Below are 21,935 nucleotides of genomic sequence, written 5' to 3' on the forward strand. Positions count from 1 at the left end.
CAGGATGGCCATCTCTTCACCTTGTCACTGAATAAGTTGTCTCCTTGACTACAGACATCTGCTAAACATTCTTGGACTGCAGATTCTAGATCAGAAACTCTAAGCTAGGAAAGATGTTGCATTGCTGCTCCCAAAGCAGAGATGCGAGAAGAGATGTCAGACTTCTTACCTTGGCAGTCTTCTATTCTCAGTCTGAACACACACATATAATGGGGTTTATGTGGAAGGTCAGTTTTCCTCTCTCAGGCCTGTCTTTGGACACTGCAGCCCTTCCCGGGAATCCCTGGAGAACACTGCCTCCTTTGTGCTAGACCTCTCTTGTTCGGATCCTCTGTAGGGATTTTAACTCAGTCTGGGTCCTGCCCTCCTAGCTCGGGTGGCTAACTGTGCCTGCTTGAACCACATACTTTCTACTACACACTGCAGTCTCTTGCCTTTATAATGTGAGTGAGGAAGTGTGTTTAAGGGAGACTAGCAACTTGCTATATACTACCTCACAGACTGATGAAGCATAAAGAAAATATTGCAGAATCTGAAGCAGAATTATTTTCTTTATGCTTCATCAGACTGCAGTGTGTAGTAGAAAGTAATAGGTGAATAAATACAATTCTTATGGTACCACAGATACAACATTTCAGGGTTCTGAGCAACACAAGTCATCACCACAAAAAAAAATTATTGGTCCATTAAAAGAGAGGTATACCAGTTCAACACTGGCACCTGTACCCCCACAAAACAAGGCAATTTACTTGGGTAACTGCTTGGTTATCTGGCAAACTCATTTGAAAAATTTCTTCATGTTTTTGATGTAGGAAAAATGAATGATAAAATATGTACCACTGTATGAACTTACACTGCGATGTATTCAGAAACAGAGAGTATCTGCTGAGTGTACAATTATTGGTTGAATCCCTCTTGGTACTTTATAATGAACTATACACTTACTGCTATAGGACACTTTATCAGAAGTGCAAAGGTGATTTAGTTTTCAAAACAAAAATTCTGTTATTCAGTTTAAAAACCATTACCAAAGACAATACCATTCATATCCGAGATAAATTTGACAAGTAGTCATTTTTTCACATCTCTTCTGCTCTTACACTTTTTACGATGAAGACTTGAACAGCACCCAAGATTGAACAACTGGCTTCCAAAGGATGACTGCAGCATTATTTCCCCATACCAACTGTCTTCATATACAGTGACGTCTGGAATAAAAGAGCCAAGTATCAACCCAGGGTAACCCAACAAGGTTGTGGTACATGCAAACCTCAAATCTAAACAGGTAAACAGCTTTTCAATTTGTCATTTCTCTCTGTTGCAGGTATGCTTATATATGTGACACCACTTCAGTGGCATTATCTTTAAATAACTGTGCCAACAAATAGATGGCTTGAACTAAATGAAAAGTAATTTAATCATGGACAAAGTCATGCCTGCTGCTAAGGCCATTATAAGAAAGCTGAATTAGAAAAAAAGACAATGCAGCATCAGTGGTAAAACAGATTTCTTCTAACAGTTAGGCCCAGATGCATCAACCAAACGTTAAAAAATAAAAATCGTAAAAGTGCTTAACGATTTAAAAAAAGCGAGGCATGCACTACAAAAACACTCCAGAAATGTTCGGATCGGTATTGCAAAGTAGGATGTATCACAGAATCGTTAAACCCGTCGTTAATCAGTGCCTAAAGCATGCGCAGAGCAGCCCAAGCGTTATGCTGGCTGCTCTGCCCATGCCACAAAGGCCCAGCTGTCAAAACAAACAAACAAAAAAAAACACCACAAATACGTGTGTTTCGGGAGGGGGCAAAGGCACTCGAAATGAGCATCCTGTATGGACACCTTGCCTCCCCCCGCACGAAAAATCTCCAATTTTAGCAGCCCCGGGCCGGCCCTCCTCCCTTCCTGTATTCTCCCACACTAGCTCCACCTCCTGCCATGCTCCAGTCCCATGCCCCGCCCCTACGTCAGAGGAGGGCGGGCCCAGGAAGAAAGAAGGGACATCTGAGGCCTTCTGACTCGCCGATCAGCTGTTCTTGCCCGTGCAACAGAGGTGAGAGGTGCTGCACGGGCCGGTAAGGCAAAGGGGGGGGGGGGGTCGTTGGACGGGGGGAGCGGCAGCCACGACCAAAGGGGGGCGGCGGGGCACGGGACCGGAGCATGGCAGGAGGCGGAGCTAGTGTGGGAGAATACAGGAAGGGAGGAGGGCCGGCCCGGGGCTGCTAAAATTGGAGATTATTCGTGCGGGGGGCAAGGCGTCCATACGGGATGCTTATGACGAGTGCCTTTGCCCCCTCCCGATCCTTTTTTTTTTTGGTGCTGAGGGAGAGGGGAGCAGTGGCGACCTGGGGCGTCAATAAAGGACGCCCCTGACGCGTTTTCACCCCCCCCCCCCGTTATTTTTTATTGGATTTTGTTAACTTCTAGCAGACAGACAGCCCTAACGAGAGGTACAGACTCTCGTTAGATTTCACGGTGTTCTCCTGCGTTAAACGAATCGGAAAAGGTTAGTGCATGTCATTTCAATGGGATTTGTAGAAGAATTGCTCATCTGCATTCAGTTTTCGTTAGCTGCTACTGTCGTCGGAAAATAGGCTTTAGTGCATGGAAAGGATAGGAAATTCTTCCTTGAGGGCTCTTTTAACGAAGAAAAACGTGCATCTAGGCCTTAATGCACATTGAACCTGGTTAACAATTGGCTGTCTCCAACCTGGTTAGCAATTGGCTGTCTCTAACATACCAGTTTTTTATGTATAATACCTACCTGAAAGACAGATAATATCTCCAGGAAATACTGTCAGAGACCAATACGCAGCAGTCCTCCATAAGACAACTTTTCTCTCAACTTCTGATTGATCAAACACTATAATGGTTGCTAGAGGAACTTTTGTTCCAGCCTGGGGCCCTGATTTTATTTGTATTTCCTTTATATGCCAAGAATGTAACACTGTCACCAAAACAGTATACTTCTGGGACTTGCAACAACAGTCTCTAAGCAAGACAGATTTCTTGATAAATTTTTGGAATGCTAGCATTTCCTTTAGGTCTTTCTTCAAGCCACACATAGTTGGGGAATGCACCTGCTTAGCTCTTTTTGATTCTTTCTGATTTTCAGTGCTAGAATGATCTGCAACCTCTTCAGGCACTCGCACCCTCTTAGAGGTGTCAAGACTGGATTTAGTAAGCTGAGTGCAAAGTACATCTGAGGTCCATGGCTCAATATGGATCTCATTTTGAAGCTCTTCACTGGGCCTGCTTAAGTGACATGAGGATGACTCTGCACATTCAAGGCAGTCCCTAGTTTTGACTGAGTGCAACATTTCACAGTTATGTGCTGTTTCCATGCTCACAGGACTGAAAAGTTCAAGTGAATTGGAAGTCTCTTTACATAGTTCATGTTCAACCAAGTGGGTTCCAAGAAAGAACTTACTGGACTGAAATGATTTAGAACAAGCTCCAGTGTGTTCTGTAAAACTTTCTGCTTGTGAATCATCATCCTGATTATTACCTTGCTCTTTAAATTGTCCTTTTCCTTGAACTGCAACTTGAGTTGCAGTCATTATGCTAAGGAATTCAGCATCAGCTGACAGTTCTTCGAGACAGACACACTCTAATCCTTTTGGTCCTTTTTGCCGTTTTGATCTGTCATGAAAACAGGTCTCCAAGTACTGACCTAAAGATTCATGAAGAATATTAAAATGGTGTGAAGGATCATTATTTTGCTCCAGTGAAATTGGCTGTATATGAATGTCTTTGTAGAGGAAACCAGAACAGAAATATCAGCACAATAATTTTCTATATGTTTATCATCTTTTTCAGCGATGTCTATACCATAATGTACATCTGTGTGTGCTTCATATAATGGTCTATACTGCGGATGGGATTCTTGGTTTGTGACACTAGTTTTATGAAGATCTGTAAATCCTGCTTCACTTCCACATGCAACTGAACAGTGTTCAGATATACAAGTCCCCATCAGCTTGAGAGTTTCTTGTTTATCGTCACTATTTGTTTTGCATTTATCAGCACCAAGTTGGAAAAACTGCTCGTCATAAACTATATGACTTTCTCTCCATGTTTCAGTATTGCTTGCTGAAGGGCACTGCTCCTCCTGATGTGCTGTAATGGTTGGTGCCCCCCAGAAAATGTGGATTTGAATATCTTTGGCCATTCTCTTGAAGAAAAGGTAGATAGTCTCTGCTAGTAAAGGGATTTAAAAAATAAATTTGTTAATATTTCACTTCTACTACTCCGGAGACAATAATTTACATACAACACATAAAACATTTTTGGAATAAAAGAATCTTAAAAAAGTGAATGAAGGGCTCACAGTAGTAACAAGATATGTTAAAATCTCAGGGGATTTCATCTCTAGTTACTAACTGCTAAGAACATACTCATTTTCTATAAGAACAGGCACCTTAGTAAACAGGGCCCACAGTTTGTTGCTTTCAGTGAATGCGCCAAGTAAAGTTTAATTGGCTAATCATGAAAAATTAAAGCTTCTTGGTATGAAATCAGTGGACACCATGCCTTTTTGAATTACAACTGTATTTTTTTTTTACTATTCTAATCATTATGCAGAAAAAGATAAAATTCAAACTAAAACATATATAGAGGCATATTTTGAAAGCACTTAGAATTTAAAAAAATCCATAGTAACATGGAACTTTGTAAGTCTAAGTGATTTCAAAATGAGCCCCATAGTTTCTTGAGTTTTTCCATATGTCTTATATTATTTCACGTTTTGACTGGTTTCCAACACTGACATTAACTTTGTTCAGTGGGTGTTGTCTGCTATTAACCAATCACAACCAAGGCTAAGGCCATCTCCTTCTGGTTTTCAGGAATAGCCAAAGATCCGTGGGTGTAGAGAAAGCAAAAGCATGTCATGTGTAAGATTAATAGTGCAGAACATACCCTGAGGTTACTATGGTTGGGGACCTCAGGTGAGCAGCAGCCTGGGTTAAAGATTTGTTGATAAAAAAAATTTGACAAAGAATACAATATTATCTTTGTAAGAGTCTAGAGCATTAGTTGCCCCCGATTTATATAACAAAAGGTTTAAAGCGTATTAGCCTACTATAGACAAACCATTCAGTGCTCCAAGAACACCAGCTCCGCACAGACACAACACAAAATTTTGGGCCAAAACCCATTTTAGGAAGCAGTACACAAATAACACATGAAGCGGTTCTATTTCTATATTTTCAAAAGTTCCACTGCCAGCACTGACATCCATAATACAGATTTACTAAAAGAAATGTCAGCAATACAACACAGAAAAATCTCAAAATTCTATGTGCCAGGGTACCAAATTACATTTCAACTTTGTGCATTACAAGAACATTCTTAACTTGGCTTCTTACTCATGAGCATAGTTTGTTTTAAGCTAACTTGTGGGGGGTCCTTCTACTAAGCAGCAGTAATCACTAACTCATGCTTCCCACAGATCAAAATCAACAACCGCGGGGCGCGTTCAGGCATCCTGCGGTAGTTCTGGTATCTGTGCATGCTTCCCTTGCACTAATAAATATTTTATTTTTAGCACTGGGGGTGTGTTTGGGGGTGGAGAGTGGGCGTGCCCAGTGCTAATTAGCGCAGCTACATTGCTGCATGCCTACCGATTAGCGCATGGTTAGCACATGAGCCCTTTCCACCTACTAAATAGGCGTCGGTAAGGGCTCATGCACGTGCTAGTCATAGCGCAGGTCACCTCTTAGCACAGCTTAATAAAAGGACCCCTGTATGAGTTCTGTGGGTTTTGATTTGTTTCAGTATGAAAGATACAGATAGATCCTCTTTACAGAAAGTAATCTTTAGAGTGAGATGGCTTAGAAAGAATGAGAAATGAAAACAGAAGAATAAATCAGGGATCAAGACAGGTAATTAACTGAGCTAAGAGAAAATGCCAAAAACAAGCTCCCTCTTCATCTACGCCCTCTAAGCGCCGCAAGGACTTGCCAAAGGTGGAACCATCTGGTGCTGCATCCTAGCTGGTCTTAGCTGCATTTTAAGCAAGTGAAATGGCTCACCTAGCCTAACCTTTGCTTTTTACACTGCCTAACTTCAAGAACTAGTATTACTCTTGTTCAAAATAACAACCTGTCTGTTTTTTTCACTCTTTCACTTTCTCATTTATTGTTCTTCCTAAGTCTTCTTTTTCATCCAAATTGGAATTTTTGTACGTTATGTTCATGTACTTTGTATATAAAAGAAATTCTGATGAATTCAATAATCTAAATATAGTATTAAACCTAGGATTTCGCCCCTATACCCTTCACCCACCCTCCACTTGCTGGGCTCTTAAAAAAAAAAAAAAGAGAGGGGTTCATGAATATGGATTTAAGTTTCGGCAAATTCACTACTTAGATAGACAAATGTGTTACATTTCACTCAATAAAAGGTTATCCATCCCTCAATTATTCCCACCTAGTGGCCTTCCAACTGTTTTACAACTGAAAGAGTAAATAAATAAAACCTTTTGAAATCCCATGATAACATTGTCAAGTCTCTAGAAATACCCACTTTTATAAGCAAAATGTGATACATATTCTATCCCTTAATATTCTAAATCACAATAGACTAACGTACAAACATCCGCACCTACAGCTTAAATACTCAACAGTACCTACATCACAATTATTAATACTCAAATCAAAATCCTTCATTGAACCACAAACTTCTCGTTTTTTTATTGTGTCCTGTTTACCTTGACTAGATTATAAGCTCCAAAAAGTAGGGACAATCCATTAGCCCCCCCCCCCCCATTTCTGTAACATGGTGCCTAAATTTGTGCCAACTGCATACATTTATAAAATACTAGCACTTAAAGGGGATAATTGTACACTTATACACTTGGGGAAATTCTGAAAAATGCTACAATGCTGTGCTAAAAGCGAATTCTATATTGACAATTACATATGTAATTGCTGTTATAGAATACTAGTGTAAGTGGGTATTTACATGTCAACGTTTAGGCATGGCTGCTTACATCATGTCAATGGCTGGTTAACCTAACCACAACTAAATGATGCAATTACTAGCCTAACTGACAGTATTCTAGAATCTCAGCACACAAGAACATGCCCCTAACCTGCCCACACTCCTCTTGTGGTTACAGTCTATAGATGATCTGTGATAAATTCCTAGAATAGCGACTAAGTGCAGTTATGCATGTGGCCCATGTAACGCCGATTTTTAAAAATGGTTCTGGGGTGATCCGCGAAATTACAGACCGGTAAGCCTGACGCCAGTACTGGGTAAAATAGTGGAAAACTATTATAAAGAATAAAATTACGTAACCCATAATTAACAAGGTTTAATGGGACAGAGTCAGTATGGGTTCAGCCAAGTGAAGTGTTGCCTCACCAATTTGCTTCATTTCTTTGAAGGCGTGAATAAACATGTGGATAAAGGTGAGCTGGTTGTACTGTATCTAGATTTTCAGAAAGAGTTTGACAAAGTTCCTCATGAGAGACTCCTGAGAAAATTAAAGAGTCATGGGATAGGAGGCAATGTTCTGGTGTAGATTAGGAATTGGTTATTGGACAGAAAACAGAGGGTAGGGTTAAATGGTTATTTCTCTCAATGGAAGAGGGTGAATAGTGGACTGCCACAGGGATCACTACTGGAAACGATGCTACTTAACATATTTATAAAGTTTGTGGAAATCAGAACAATGAGCGAGGTGAATAAATTTGCAGATGACACAAAACTATTTAAGGTTGTTAAAACACATGTGGACTGTGAAAAACTGCAGGAAGACCTTAGAAAACTGGAAGATGATGAAATTTCATGCGGACAAATGTAAAGTGATGTACATTGGAAAGAATAATCCGAACCATAGTTACCTGATGCTAGGGTCCACCTTGGGGGTCAGTACTCCAAAGATCTAGGTGTCACTGCAGATAATACGTTGATATCTTCTGCTCATTGTGGCAGTGGCTAAAAAAAGCAAAGAGGATGCTAGGAATTATTAGGAAACGAATGGTAAATAAGACCAAAAATACTGTATCAATCTGCCTTACAAAGGCGGGCATCTCTAGCATTTAACATGTGCTAACGCAACTTTGTAAAAGAATCCCTTAGTGCATAAATGCAAAGGGCATTCACAGGGCAGGAGCTACTAAAAGCGCCATGTTCATCTTGTCTGTGCTATACAAATTATGATACAAACTCAGCTAGGAGGATACTACCATTATATTGTACGAAAGATTTTGTTTTCTAAAACTCATCATTTCATTATCATATCCTAAATATTTGTGGTGTCTACAGCTGGATCCTCCCAAGAACAATAAATTTTTAAAATTTTTCTATGGCAAAGGCCCCAAATCCAGTTCTCAAGGGCCTCAAACTGGCTCAGTTCTCAGGACTTCCTCAATAAATATGCCTGAGAAATATTAGCATATAGAAATATGCAAATTTACATAAGCATATTTGCAATGGACTTTTAATAACTGGCTTATGGCTCTCAAGGAGCAGATTTGGGGAGCCTTGTCCCAAGGTGAACATTGTTATATTCAAACAATTGTAAGGGGAAGTTGCTATTCAATTTTTATTTCCCACATGCTGGCATTTTATTTATTTCAGGGATTTATATCCTGCTTTAAAATTAAAGCAGGTTACAGTACAAAAACATTCACAACATCAAAATATATTCAAACACTAACATGACAAAATCATAATTCCAAATCATCACTACATAATAGGATAAACTGCCAAGAAACAGACCCATTTTATCCATCAGTTAATGTTTTACAAAATAAAAGTTTCCAACAATCAGTGTTGTTAATCAGTGCAGAGTCTTAGCTAACCCGGAAGACGGTTCCATAAATTCCTCCTAATACTGAAAAGGTACGATTCCGTGTTTCTACTAAACGACATATACAGAATTGATCTCCACAGAGAATCATAAGCTATTATATTCAGATTTATCCTAAGCAACTGTGGCTCAGGTTCAGTTCATCTTATGCCTCCTGAATAAGAAGACAAGAAAAACCCTGAAGATTTCTGATTATAAACTTTTAAAGTTCTCTTGATAATTTTATTTGGTTTTCTTTATTTAAACTTGTGTTGGCTTTTAACTTATGCTTAAAATTTACTAATATTTTTCTCTTTACACTCCTTGTAGCCAGCCAGAAACTGCTACTGGAATTTGAACCTTAGTTCTTTATTCCTAAACAGCCTTCTTTTTTCTTTCGTATACACTCCCTTAATTTTGTGATTCTTTCCTATGAGGATTCTCACCGGCAAAAGTCATACTTGTGAAAAAGGTTTTTTTTACTCTCAAAGATTATTAGTGCTCTTTAGTTTGCTGAATTTTAGATAACTCAAAATGTTATACATTTTCTAATTACTTATTACCTTTTCAGTCCTTTTCTGATTGGAAAAACAGAAAGATGCATGCTGCAGTACAGCATCAGAACAGGGGTGTGGTAGCATGGGTGGTGGCCAGGTTGAGCAAGTAAAACAACACTATTTTTGCAAACAAAAAAGTAAAACATGTTCACAGGGAATATAATTGAGAATCACAGTCTTTGGAAATTCACCATCTCGTGTGCACTACTCTCCACAAGTAGCACAATCAGGCTTGGTTCTCTAACTAGGCCTCAGGAATAGCAAAAGTTTACTTACCCATTAGCAAGTATTCTCTGAGGACAGCAGAGCTTATATTCTCACAAGTAGTACATGGTGCCTCGTTGCCCCATCTGGGCTTTATGACAAGCCAAAACAGCTTTTGTGAATTGCGGACACGCTCCATGGCGAATGCATGGGTGCCTTCCTACCTGCCATTCGAGCATGGTTACCACAGTTAAATACTGCAGCAAGAAAAAATAAAAATAGGAGACAACTCCTAAGGGAGGTGAGGAGAGTTTGTGAGAATATAAGCCCTGCTGTCCTCGGAGAATACCTGCTACAGGTAAGTAACTTTGCTTGCCCAAGGACAAGCAGGGCATTAATTCTCACAAGTGGGGTATACCTAGCACACTGGCTCACAGAAAACAACCACCATTGGTCAATTGGACCTTACAACAGTGAAGACATATTGCAAATCAACCTGAAACTATACACAAACAAGTGAAAGTGCAGCCTGGAACAGAATAAAATGGGCCTAGGTGGGTGTAGTTGGATTCTAGACCCAGATTCTGAACACTGTCTGCCCGAACCGACTGTCGTGTTAGGTATACTGCTCAAGGCAGTAATGGAGATGTGAAGGTGTGGACTAAAGACCACGTCACAGCCTTGCAATTTCTTCAGTGGAGGCTGACCACAAGTGAGCCACCGATGTCAGCCCAGCCTAGGCAAAGTGAAAGAAATGCAATCTGCAAGCCAATTAGATACTGTGTTTACACCGATGGCAACTCCTATCCTGTTGGGATCAAAAGTAACAAGGTCATTCCATGCCAATGTGGTCTAAAATTAAAAAAGTTCCCACCATCATGTTCTCCAATTTTGGTCAAATTTTATCTGTTGCGAGAGTGTCAGTGTTAAACGAAGTTTCCCCAAAATTTGAGGTCTCTAACTGCAATAGTTGGCAGATCTAGACCCCCTTTCTGAAAGGTTGTCAGTCATCAATGTGCGACATTTGCCAAAATTGCCATTTTTGGGGCCTAATAAAATCCAAACACTTTATAAGAATGGCTAAAAAATTCAAATCCTGTACAGTTTTTGTTGCTAATTCGATGAAATTCATTTTAACATTATGGATGCAAATCCAGTCAAACAAGTTGACTCAAAGTGTGCATCAAAATTGGTCGCGACTCATCAGAACATATTTGGACCAATATTCAGACCGCAACAACTTCCATGCAAACAAAGATACAGACTTGAAATTTTGACAAGCATTATGCTTGTGCAGGACAATAATACTGCCAGATTTGCAACTAACCAGCACTCTAACCGCCCTGCAGGATCTCTTCAAAATTGGCACTCTCAGCGCAAATGGTAAAATGTACCAAAGTTCAAGCCAATTATTAAAAAAAGAGTCTGCCTGAATCAGCTTGTGAACAGTATCATCTGAAAGAGAAAATTGTGCTCTACAACACTGATATGTTTTTGTTACAATACCACCATTAAGTAGCCATTTACTCAGGTCAAAAAGTATGTTATATTTTGTGTGCGCGATGTATTGCATTGGTCCATGATGGCTAAGCCATTACTGGTTATCACATTGAAACCAGCATCCCCATCGCCATAAGGTCCACGCCCGATAGCCATGTAGTAACAGCCACGGTGGGTATCTTTACTGCAGGTTCCAAGCCTGCTTCCTTCAGTTTCTTCACTGCAGTTCCCAAGCCGCCTTCTTCAGCTACTTCATCATTCTGAAAGCATCATTGATCTGCAAGAGAACGGTTTCAGGGAAACTATATTGCCGAACAGATGATGCCACTGATGGAGCTGGAACAGCAGCAATGATAAGTTGTTCTGGGATCCAGCAAGTATTGCGTCTTGCCGGCCAATAAAATGAAGTAGCGGGACCATGAGGAGCAAAGCGTATGAAAGCACTTTCTGTTCAACTGACGTTTCACAACGTCTCCATCCACCATAACGAGCACAATAAAACGATTGGACAATCCACAAATAAAATACGAATTGATAAATATCATACTTTTTTTTTTTTTATTTTAATTTATTGAAATTTTTAACCATAGCATATTGACAACATCCTATCATATATTTTATTTATTGAAATTTTTTAACTATAGCATATTGACAACATCCTATCATATATTTTTATTTATTGAAATTTTTAACTATAGCATATTGACAACATCCTAACAATCGTATATCATATACAGAACGCTTGAACAACAGAAACATAATACAGCGTTCCCTCCCCTTCCCACAGACCCCCCCTCCTCCCTTGTTACTAGTGACGACTCATAGTGTGAAGTCTGAGATTATAGCAATCACAACCTTGGAATAATCAACTTAGGAGCATCCAGGTCTATCCCATTTTGTGCTCTCCAGGATCTATAGCGTTCCCATTGCAAATTAAATTTTGTTATATGACCCGTTCATAAAGTTGTCATTTTGGACATTTGGTATAGATAATCCCATCTTTATATCACCTTATCACTGGTGGGGCCAACGGTCTTTCCAATATTTTTAAGCGACTATTAAGACTCAATTTCCTAGAATGAAGAAAAATTAGCGCATCAAGCGTACTAAATATAACATACTTTGACCTGAGTAAATGGCTACTTAATGGTGGCATTGCAAAACAAAACATAATCAGTGTTGTAGAGCACAATTTTCTCTTCAGATTATACTGTTCACAGAGCTGATTCAGGCAGACTCTTTTTAATACTGGCTTTGAACTTTGGTAATTTTACCATTGCGCTGACAGTGCCAACTTTGAAGAGATCCTGCAGGGCGGTTATAGATGCTGGTTAGTTGCAAATCTGGCAGTATTATGTCCAGCACAAGCATAAAGCTTGTTCAAATTTCAAGCCACTCTTACTTTATGATCAAACACTATCTCGTGAGACTGCATTATAGCTCAATTTCTGTTATTCAGTCTATCTCCCCCATAGAAATAAGGTTGAAGTTTCAGCTCATTGTTTTGTTATTCATAAGTGGTTTTACTGAAATAGTGTCCGTATTGAGTTGGAACCAGAGTTAGCAAGAGAGACAGTTATGGCTACTAAACGTGTGGCGATCTGGTTTTAGTTTTGGCTACTGATAGAAGCAGCATTACTTAATAGAACAACAGAACTTGGAAGTGAAACTGACAAAATTGTTCACTCAGATTGGGATTCAATGTCAGCGAAATTTAAAGATTATATAAAGTTAGATCTGAATTGTGCAGCATAAGTAGAATATTGCAAGACTGAACATATGCTATGAGGCATGAGAATCTATAAAGCCCCACAGATTTTTCAAGAAGATCCTGACTTTGTCTCAAAATGGAACATGATTTTAAATAAGTGTTCATTAGATCTAATGTTGCTGATTATTGAAAAGAGTACATTGAAATTAGAACAAGATAAAGAGACCTTAGATAAGGAGTTGAATAACATCAAAGAAAAAAATCTCAATAGAAGATTGTGAACAACACACACGAAATTTAAAGAATTCATGGAGAATGTAAAGAAGTCATAAAAAAAAGTTAAAATGAAAAACCTATCAAGAGACAATAAAGATTATCAAAGAAATAAAGTATATCCATGGATGTGGAAAGATACTGGTGAGAAGACAACTAAACCAGTGAAATGTGTAGGTTTCAGAAATTCCTCGTCAAGTTCAAGCAGTAGTGGAGAATCGATGGTTTTTTTAGGATCCAAACCGAGGAAGACAGACAACAGGAAGAAATAAAAGAGGTGGATTGAGAAGGGGAATCCTTTCTGTCTACAGATCAGACAACAGAAGAGACAGCAACAGTGGTAACAAATTTGTCCTCCAGAGAATTATCCATTGCACAGTTAAATTATTCTCCGAGGACAAGCAGGTTGTTTATACTCGTGGGTAGACGCCATCCCATGTCGCATGGCTCGGCAAAAATGCTAAAGAAAAATCCAGAGCTTTTTCGAGCTCCAAAGCCCTGTCCGCCGCATGAATGAGCCAACTTAGTTTTGTTTTTTCCACGTGAGAAGCAACTGCTTTCTGCTTGCTCCTCACACGCCCAGTTAGAATGCTTTTTGAGTGCCTTTCGGCAGTTTCCTATCTGCTTGTTTTGTTTGCCTTGTTAAAAAAAAAAAAAGCCTTTATTTTCTTAGTTTTGCTCTGCATCTAAATTTCCTCTTTTTCGACGCAGGCTGTTTTCAGGTCTGTCCGGTCGGGTCTGATCTTTTGTGCCTTCCCCTCTTTTCAGGCACATCACGACTTTTAATTTGACCAAAGTGATTTTTCCTTCCATGTCCACGAAGAGTCCCAGTGGCTTCAAGCGTTGTACCCTGTGCAACCGGACCATCTCGGGAAAGGACACCCATTCTTGGTGTGTCTTCAGTGCTTTGGGCCTGACCATAGCCCTATCAACTGTGTCCTTATTCGTATGAAGAAAAGGACCCAGGTTTCTTAGGAGGCTCAAACGTGAGAAAATATTTGGAGCCCAGTCTGGTTCTTCAACATCAGCATCAAGATCAGAGGCGTCGGTGTCGGGCGTCACGGTAGGAATGGTTGCTTCGAGACCCCTAGACACTGGTAGCAGTGAGGCATTGAGTGGCTCTCTCCACCTGTATGAGGCCTCCTGCTATGCAGGCCCCTTGGGACCGTCCATCGTTGGACCCAACCCTGAAGCGCCGGGAGGATTCAACGTTGTCCTCGTAGGCATCGAGGAGCAGGGGTGATGTGCATCGGGCAAAGGCCAAGAAGCACCATCACAGATCTCCATCGAAAGTTGTTCCAGAAGCTCTGGGGCACCGAGGGATTCGGCACCTGAGAAGCGTCGACGCTGGAGGCCCGCTCTCCCTCCATCCATGAGGTGCCAATGCGTGTGTCTCCAAGCAGCCGAGATCCTGTTCCCGCACTGCCACGGCAAACTCACAGCCTGCACCCCAGCAGACTCCATGCTTTTTTCCCGATGGCGGCCCTTGATGAGCGCATCTGGGCCCTGCTACCTGAGCTTTTGGATGGCCTCATGCAGCGATGTGTTTTGGTATCGGGTATTCTTCTGCCTGCCATACCTCCCGCTGTGGCTCCGCCTGGCCCTCAGCCTGCGGTATGGCCTCTGGCGCCATTTGTGGCCCCAGTGCCGACTACCACCCAGGCTGGCACCCCTTCGATGTTGGTGGAGGAAACTTCATCAGAGTTGAGACGGCTGGTTTCTCGACGCAGCTCTCAAGGACATGGCTACTCGGGATCGAGGCGGGCCAGGTCTCGGACATCCCTTATGGAGGTGCTATCCAACACCAAGGAGGAGAACTCATGGGAATCAGAAGAGGATCCCAGGTATTTCTCCTCCAATGAGACCTATAGGATTCCTTCTGAGCCCTCCCCTTCCACCTGAGAGCCTCACTTTCACCTCTTCTGTACGGGAAATGGCTGAGGCCATTCCATTCCCTGTAGAAGCGGAGGATGAGTCCTGGGCCAAGATGCTCAAGGTCCTGGACTACACCTCCCCTCCTAAGGAGGCAGTGATGGTTCCTCTCCACGAGGTACTCCAGGAAATCCTCATATGGAACTGGGCGTCCTCTCTGTCTGTCCTCTGGTCCTGAGAAAATTGACACCCAGTATCAGATCCATAGGGAACCTGGCTTTGTGAGGTCTCAGTTACAACATTACTCCATGGTGGCGGACTCTTCTCTTAAGAAGCCAGGAGTATTAGGGACTATGCCTTGGCTCCCCACAGGCAGGGAAGCTAGGACCCTAGACTCTTTTAGAGAAAGATGCATCAGGCCCCTATTCTCATCGCCCATATCCAGTCAAACCAGCTCTTCACGAGTGTGTACTTGTGGAACTTGGTGCAACAGCTGTCAGACTTGGTCAATGCACTCCCTCGGAGCAGCCAAACCGTTTCACCTGTTGGTTAAGCAGCAGAAGGCGTGTCACAAGATTCTTGGCCAGGGGCAACCAGGATCTCTGCCCAGGTATAGCAATGCGCAACTCTCATGGCTGCGTGTTTCTGACCTGGAACATGCTGTTCAGAGAGGTTGGCGGATACCCCTTGCCATGGGGCTAACCTTTTTGGGAGAAGGTTGAGGAGGTCACTGACCAAATCAAGAAGCATACCAATACTATATCTCTCTCTCCTGCTGGGCATCTTCTGCAACTGCCTCCTCATTCAGGAGGTATTTCTGCAAGTCGCGGAGTGCTCCCCATTACTACTCTAGGAGTAGGTACACTCCTGCAACCCGCCAGCCTGCTCAGGCTCAGCCCCAGCGTGCTCGTTCTCATCAACAGAGTGCGTCCAAGGCCCTTGCTGCAGTCAGTGTCCATTCTGGATGACTTGCCAGTTGGGGGGAGGTTAAAGTTTTTCACCAAAGGTGGCCTCTGATACCTGGAGCACGGGGCACCTGCTAATAACTCTTCGGCAGGTCTACAGTTGAAATGAACTGGGTTCCTCCCAGTCTTTCAATTAGTTCATCAACTCTTTGCATGGAATATGCTTTGAGTTGGGAGACTGCATTCACTTTTCTGAAGTCAATGCAAAACTGAATGCTCCCATCGGCTTAGGAAGCAAGCAGTACAATGGGGGATGACCAGTTGCTGGTGGATTCCTCTATGACCTCAAGTTCCAGCATATTTTTCATTTCTTTAGCCAAAACCTATCACCGGGCCTCTGGAATCCGATATTGGTGCTGTTGGATGACATCAGGGACTATAATTATGTCATGGGATGCAAGGTGTGTCCAGCCTGAGATACTGAAAAGACATCAATGTAATGGTGAATCAGTTGCTCCAACTTCACTTTCTCCAGGGCTGAGACCTGGGAATTGGAAGGGTTTGGATTATGAAGGAATCTTGGGTCCAAATATTTCTTCCTGTACCAAGCTGTAATCAAAGGAGTCCATTTCTTTAGTAAGTTCCTATGGAAGACCTTTGCTTTAATTTGTTTATCTGGTTGAGCTACCATGTAGTTGATGGATCCTACTTTCTCAAATACTTCATAGGGCCCTTGCCATTTACACAGCAACCTGCTCTCTGATGAGGGCAGGAGTACAAGGACCCTGTTTCCAGTCAGAAAGATCCTTTGGACTTCTGCAAAATTATATGCTTGGGTTTGCCCCGTTTGGGTCTTCTCCATAAAGAATCTTGCAGCCTCCCATGCAGCCTTTCCTGCATTTCTAACATGTAGTCCACCAGGTTTTTACCCTGGTCTGGGTTGTTCTTCCCAGGTTTCTCTGACATCTAGAATCCCCCTGGGTTGCCTTCCATATGGTAATTCAAAGGGGAAAATCCCGTTGAACTCAAGAGCACTTCCGGGATAGCCAACAAAACAAAGGATTACATAGTGTTCTAGTCTTTCCCATCCTCAGCAATGGACTTTTTCAACATTAAAGATTTGTTGATGCGTTCAACCAGGCCATCAGTCTGGGGATGGTATAGTGAGGTTCTCAGCATCTTATCTTCCAACATGATGCATACTTGCTTGTGACCCGTGACATAAAGGGAGTCCCCTGGTCAGCAAGGATCTCCATGTGTATTCCTGTGCAAGAAAATATGTCCCACAGGGCATTTGCTACGGTGGTGATTTTCATATTGCTCAAAGCAATGGTCTTTCGATAGTAAGTTGCATAGTGCAGGATTACCAGAATATATTTGTTCCCTTGTGTAGTTTTCCCTAATGGTGCCACAAACTTTATGGCCACTCTTTTTAACCGGGTGTCAATGATGGGTATGAACATAAGAGGTGCAGGTGGAACTCTTACAGGACTGTTCAACTGGCAGATTGGGTACGACTGACAATACAACTGTACCTGTTTATATAACCCTGGCCAGAAGAACCAGGCCATATGTTCTTGGGTTGTTTTCTTCCCTACTGTGGCCCCGTAATAAATGACTGTGGGTCAGCTGTATTACTTGCCTACAATAGGACTGAGATATCAATAACTGTTCTACTTCCTCTCCTTCCAGAGCTCCTTTGGCCACCCTATATAATAAATCATGTTTCATTATGAAATATGGAGGACCTGCTTTAGAGATGTCTTGGTTGCCTATGTTTCCCTTTACTGCTAGCGCTTTAGCTTGGACCTTTCTAAGGGACCCATCTTCCCCTTGGGCTCTCTTAAGTTCCTAGTATTTCCCTCCCCAGTCCACTCAGGGGAGTGGCCTCCTTTGGAAAAGGGTCCCCCATCCACAGCAGCCCCTAATTTCTGGATAAAGTGTAACTTTTCCATCTAACGCTTCCTCTGGGGTTTGGGCACTTAGAGTTCTTCACATATAGGTCCGGATCTTCCAGCAAGAAAATCTTGGGGAAGGATTCCTCCCTTCACTTTTCAGGTAAGGGTTTTAGTTAAGTCTATACAGCTGTGAAGTTGGGTAGTACAGACCCAGGAGAACCAGGTAAGGGAACTAAAGGTAACCAATTATGTTGTGGCTGTTCTCATAGACGTTGTGATCAAGACTTGAACAGTTGAATATTTCCTCTGGTCCCTATAAATACAGGATAATGTCACTGTCCGCTCATTGTTAACCTGAAGCCTCTTAATGGTCTCCCTCCAAACGAGAGACTTCATACTTCCTGAATCCACTCACTCCTGGAGAGGAGTCCTTTCCAGCTCTACTTGAAGTACAAAGTTTTGTGCCTCAGGGACTAAAGGATGCCTTTTGAGTCATGTGCCATGAAACAAGAACGCACCCTGTTAAAAGTGAAGACGCTTTCATCCTTGGTATACCATTCCCAGACTGATGTGCTGCGAGCACACTGGAAAAACCCTCAAGCTGATGTTGAAGAAGTTTGTTGACGAGGATGGGAAGAACTGGGATACCTTATTTCCCTATGTATTATCAACCAGGAAGTGCCCCAGAGAGCAACAGGGTTTTCCCTCATTCAAACTACTCTACGGAAGATGACCTAGGAGAATCTTGTAAGTTGTTAGGGAAACCTGAGAGGAAGAACCCAGTCCAAGACAAAACCTGGTTGACTATGTTTTGAGAGTGCAGGAATAACTGAGGAAAGAAGGAGACGACACAAAGTTCTGCCTAGAGAAGGCTCAAAGGCCTCTGCAGTCCAGAGGATCTTCCAACCCAGAACCAGGGTTCTGGACTTTCCTGCCTTAGTTGGGAGATTAAGGTACTGTGGCAGATGGCAGAGAGGCCCCTGTGCAGTCACTTAAAAGCATGACCTATAAATTAGAAAATTGCCCAGCCTGATAAACGAAAGAAGCTAAAATCTTCATATAAACTTGTTGAAGAAATGAATTCCTGTGACCTTAGCTCTGGTCCAGAGATGACTTTGAACTTGAGGTCCCATCACAGTTCAAACTCTTCAAATTCCCTTTGGGAAACAGCTCTACAAGCTCAAAAGTGGATTTGGAGGCATTGGTTTGCCAGCACATGGATGTATTCTCCAACATCCCAGGCTGAATGCATTTCACATGCTTACATCATCACAGACCCTGGAATGGTAGTCCAACCAACATTCTTACCAGATTCCAGAGTCCAAAATGGCATGCTGTGTCTAAAAATGTAGAAGAGATGCTTGAACTTGAGGACGTAGAAAAATCTACTAGCAACTGTTGTTGTTCATCATACTGGTTCTCATGCCAGATGGGAAATATTTGGGGTCTACACTGAATTTGGAAGATTAACACACATTCTAACTTGAAGCATATCCAGTGCATAGAATGGATAAGCTGGTAAAGAGACTGGGAGAACCTCAGTTCATTTCTACACTGGATCTGATCAAGGTGACTGGCAGGTGCATCTTACTCCAGCTACTAAAGGGAAGATAATCTTCTCTATGCCTCAGTGGTTATTCCAGTTCACAGTGTTGCCCTTCAAGACTTCATAGTGCCGGTGCTATGTTTCAGTGCCTGGTTGACTGTTTATTCAGGCCTCATGAAAATTATGCGGCAGCATATCTGGATCATTTATAGAAAGGACTAGAAGACCTATTTGACCCAAGTAGAAGCCATCCTGTTAAATTGGTGGGAAGTTTGGCTGACAGCAAACCCAAAGAAGTGTTTCATGGGATGACAAGAAGTCCAGTACTTGGGATATTCCATATGGAATGGGTAAGTGCAGGTCCAAATCCAGAAAGTGGAAGCAATCACCCAAGTACCCATTCCTCAATTAAACACATTTTTTTTTGTTACATTTGTACCCCGCACTTTCCCACTCATGGCAGGCTCAATGCGGCAGGCAATGGAGGGTTAAGTGACTTGCCCAGTGTCACAAGGAGCTGCCTGTGCCGGGAATTGAACTCAGTTCCTCAGTTCCCCAGGACCAAAGTCCACCACCCTAACCACTAGGCCACTCCTCCACATTCCTTAGACTGGTCAGTTATTACCAACAGTTCATTCCAGGTTTTGCTGAAAAGGCAGAACCATTGATTCATTGATCAACAGAGTTGGATACTGCCTTCCAGAACCTGAAAGAGGCTCTACCTTCTGAATCAGTTCTGATTAGCCCCAACTTCAATCAATTATTCATTGTTCAAACTGATGCCTCCAATATGGGCCTCAGTGTGGTCCTGGCCAAGAAGCTCATGGGGAAGAACACCCTGCGGCCTTCAGTAGTCAGAAATTGCTTCCTCATAAAAAGAACTATTGGGAAGGAGACATTCAGGCTTATTTTCGAAAGAGAAGGGCACCCATCTTTCAACACAAATCGGAGATGGGCGTTGTCCTCTCAGGGTCACCGAAATCGGCATAATCGAAAGCCGATTTTGGGCGTTCCCAACTGCGTTCCGTCGCGGGGATTACCAAGTTTCCGGGGGCATGTCGGAGGCGTAGCGAAGGCGGGACTGGGGCGTGCCTAACAGATGGGCGCCCTCGACCGATAATGGAAAAAAGAAGGGCGTCCCTGACGAGCACTTGGCCGACTTTAATTGGTCCATTTTTCTTACGACCAAGCCTCAAAAAGGTGTGCGAACTGACCAGATGACTACCGGAGGGAAATGGGAATGGCCTCCCCGGACTCCCCCAGTGGTGGACTAACCCCTCCCACCTGAAAAAAACTTTAAAAACTTTTTGCCAGCCTGAAATGTCATACTCAGGTGCATCGCAGTAGTATGCAGGTCCCTGGGAGGGAGGTATGTGTGTGTCAGCGGAGGCATAGCGAAGGCGTGGACGTCCTTCTTTCAAACATTTTGGATGTCCTGAACTGCCCCCCCCCCCCCCACAGGGACGGCCAAATTTCAAGGGAGTGGAGGAGTGGCCTAGTGGTTAGAGCACTGGTCTTCCAATACAGAGGTGGCCGGTTCAAATCCCACTGCTGCTACTTGTGATCCAAAATCCAAATAAATAAGGAGATGTCAGAGGCATAGCAGGCATGGACGTCCTTCTCACAGAAACATCCACATTTTGGACGTCCTCAACTGCCATCGCAGGGACAGAGGCATAGCGAAGGACGTCCTCAACTGCCGTTGCAAGGACGGAGGCATAGTGAAGGACATCCTTCACCCATACTCCAAAAAAAAAAAAAAACGCCCTGACGAGCACTTGGACATTTTCACCTTGGCTTGTATTTTTCTAAGGTTGTAGATGGCAATTTATTTACGGTTGTAGATGGCTATTATACACGCAGCTTGTCTGCATGTATGAAGCCGTCTTTGGCATGTGCAGAGCAGCTATGCATAATGCTTGGCTGCTCTGCACTGGCTTCCCCTCCTTAGGAAGGAAATCGTGAGCAGCTCATTTGCATGCGATTTCCTTCATGCATGCCCTTTCCTTCCCGAATCACTAAGGGATCGGTAAGGAAAGGGATTTTTCTGTTCAGTTAGTGCATCAGTTAGTCCACTGCAGTGCCCCCTAGGGTGCCTGGTTGGTGTCCTGGCATGTCAGGGGGACCAGTGCACTACAAATGCTGGCTCCTCCCATGGACCAAATGAGTTGGATTTGGTTGTTTTTGAGCTGGGCGTCCTTGGTTTCCATTATCGCCGAAAACCGGAGACGACCATCTCTAAGGTCGACCTAAATGTTAAGATTTGGGCATCCCTGACCATATTATCGAAATGAAAGATGGACGCCCATCTTGTTTCGATAATATGGGTTTCCCCGCCCCTTCGCGGGACGTCCTCAGGAAAACTTGGGCGTTCGATTATGCCCTCATTGACTGTCAAGTGGGTGCTGGAGACATTCCAATTTTATTTACTGGAGTGTCCCTTTACCCTGATCACAGCTGATTGGCCCAAGCAGCTGGCCTACCCTACATAATCCAATAGTCAAATTATACCGTGGTTCCTGAGTTTACAACTCTTCCAAGTTTGATGTGAGGCACCGGGCTGGCTGGGAGAACCAGAATACTGATTTTCTCTCTGAAGAGGTGTCTCCCTCTAATGTAGGTTCTCACAGAGCATGCTCAGCTGAGGGTGAGTTAATGTGATGGAG

At 42.7% G+C, this 21,935-nt stretch overlaps 1 protein-coding gene across 1 annotated transcript in view; it reads right to left on the reverse strand.

The window, feature by feature from the left end:
* Positions 1-21,935, reverse strand: part of SHLD2 (shieldin complex subunit 2) — a 129,279-nt gene that overhangs the window by 86,021 nt on the left and 21,323 nt on the right. The window contains 4 exon segments of the mRNA XM_030203299.1: positions 1,101-1,208; positions 2,765-3,746; positions 3,749-4,200; positions 7,854-7,947. Coding sequence (XP_030059159.1) covers positions 1,101-1,208; positions 2,765-3,746; positions 3,749-4,171 — 1,513 coding nt within the window. The 5' untranslated portion in view covers positions 4,172-4,200; positions 7,854-7,947.

This window comes from Microcaecilia unicolor, chromosome 5 (assembly GCF_901765095.1).
Source record: "Microcaecilia unicolor chromosome 5, aMicUni1.1, whole genome shotgun sequence".
Classification (NCBI taxonomy): Eukaryota; Metazoa; Chordata; class Amphibia; order Gymnophiona; family Siphonopidae; genus Microcaecilia; species Microcaecilia unicolor.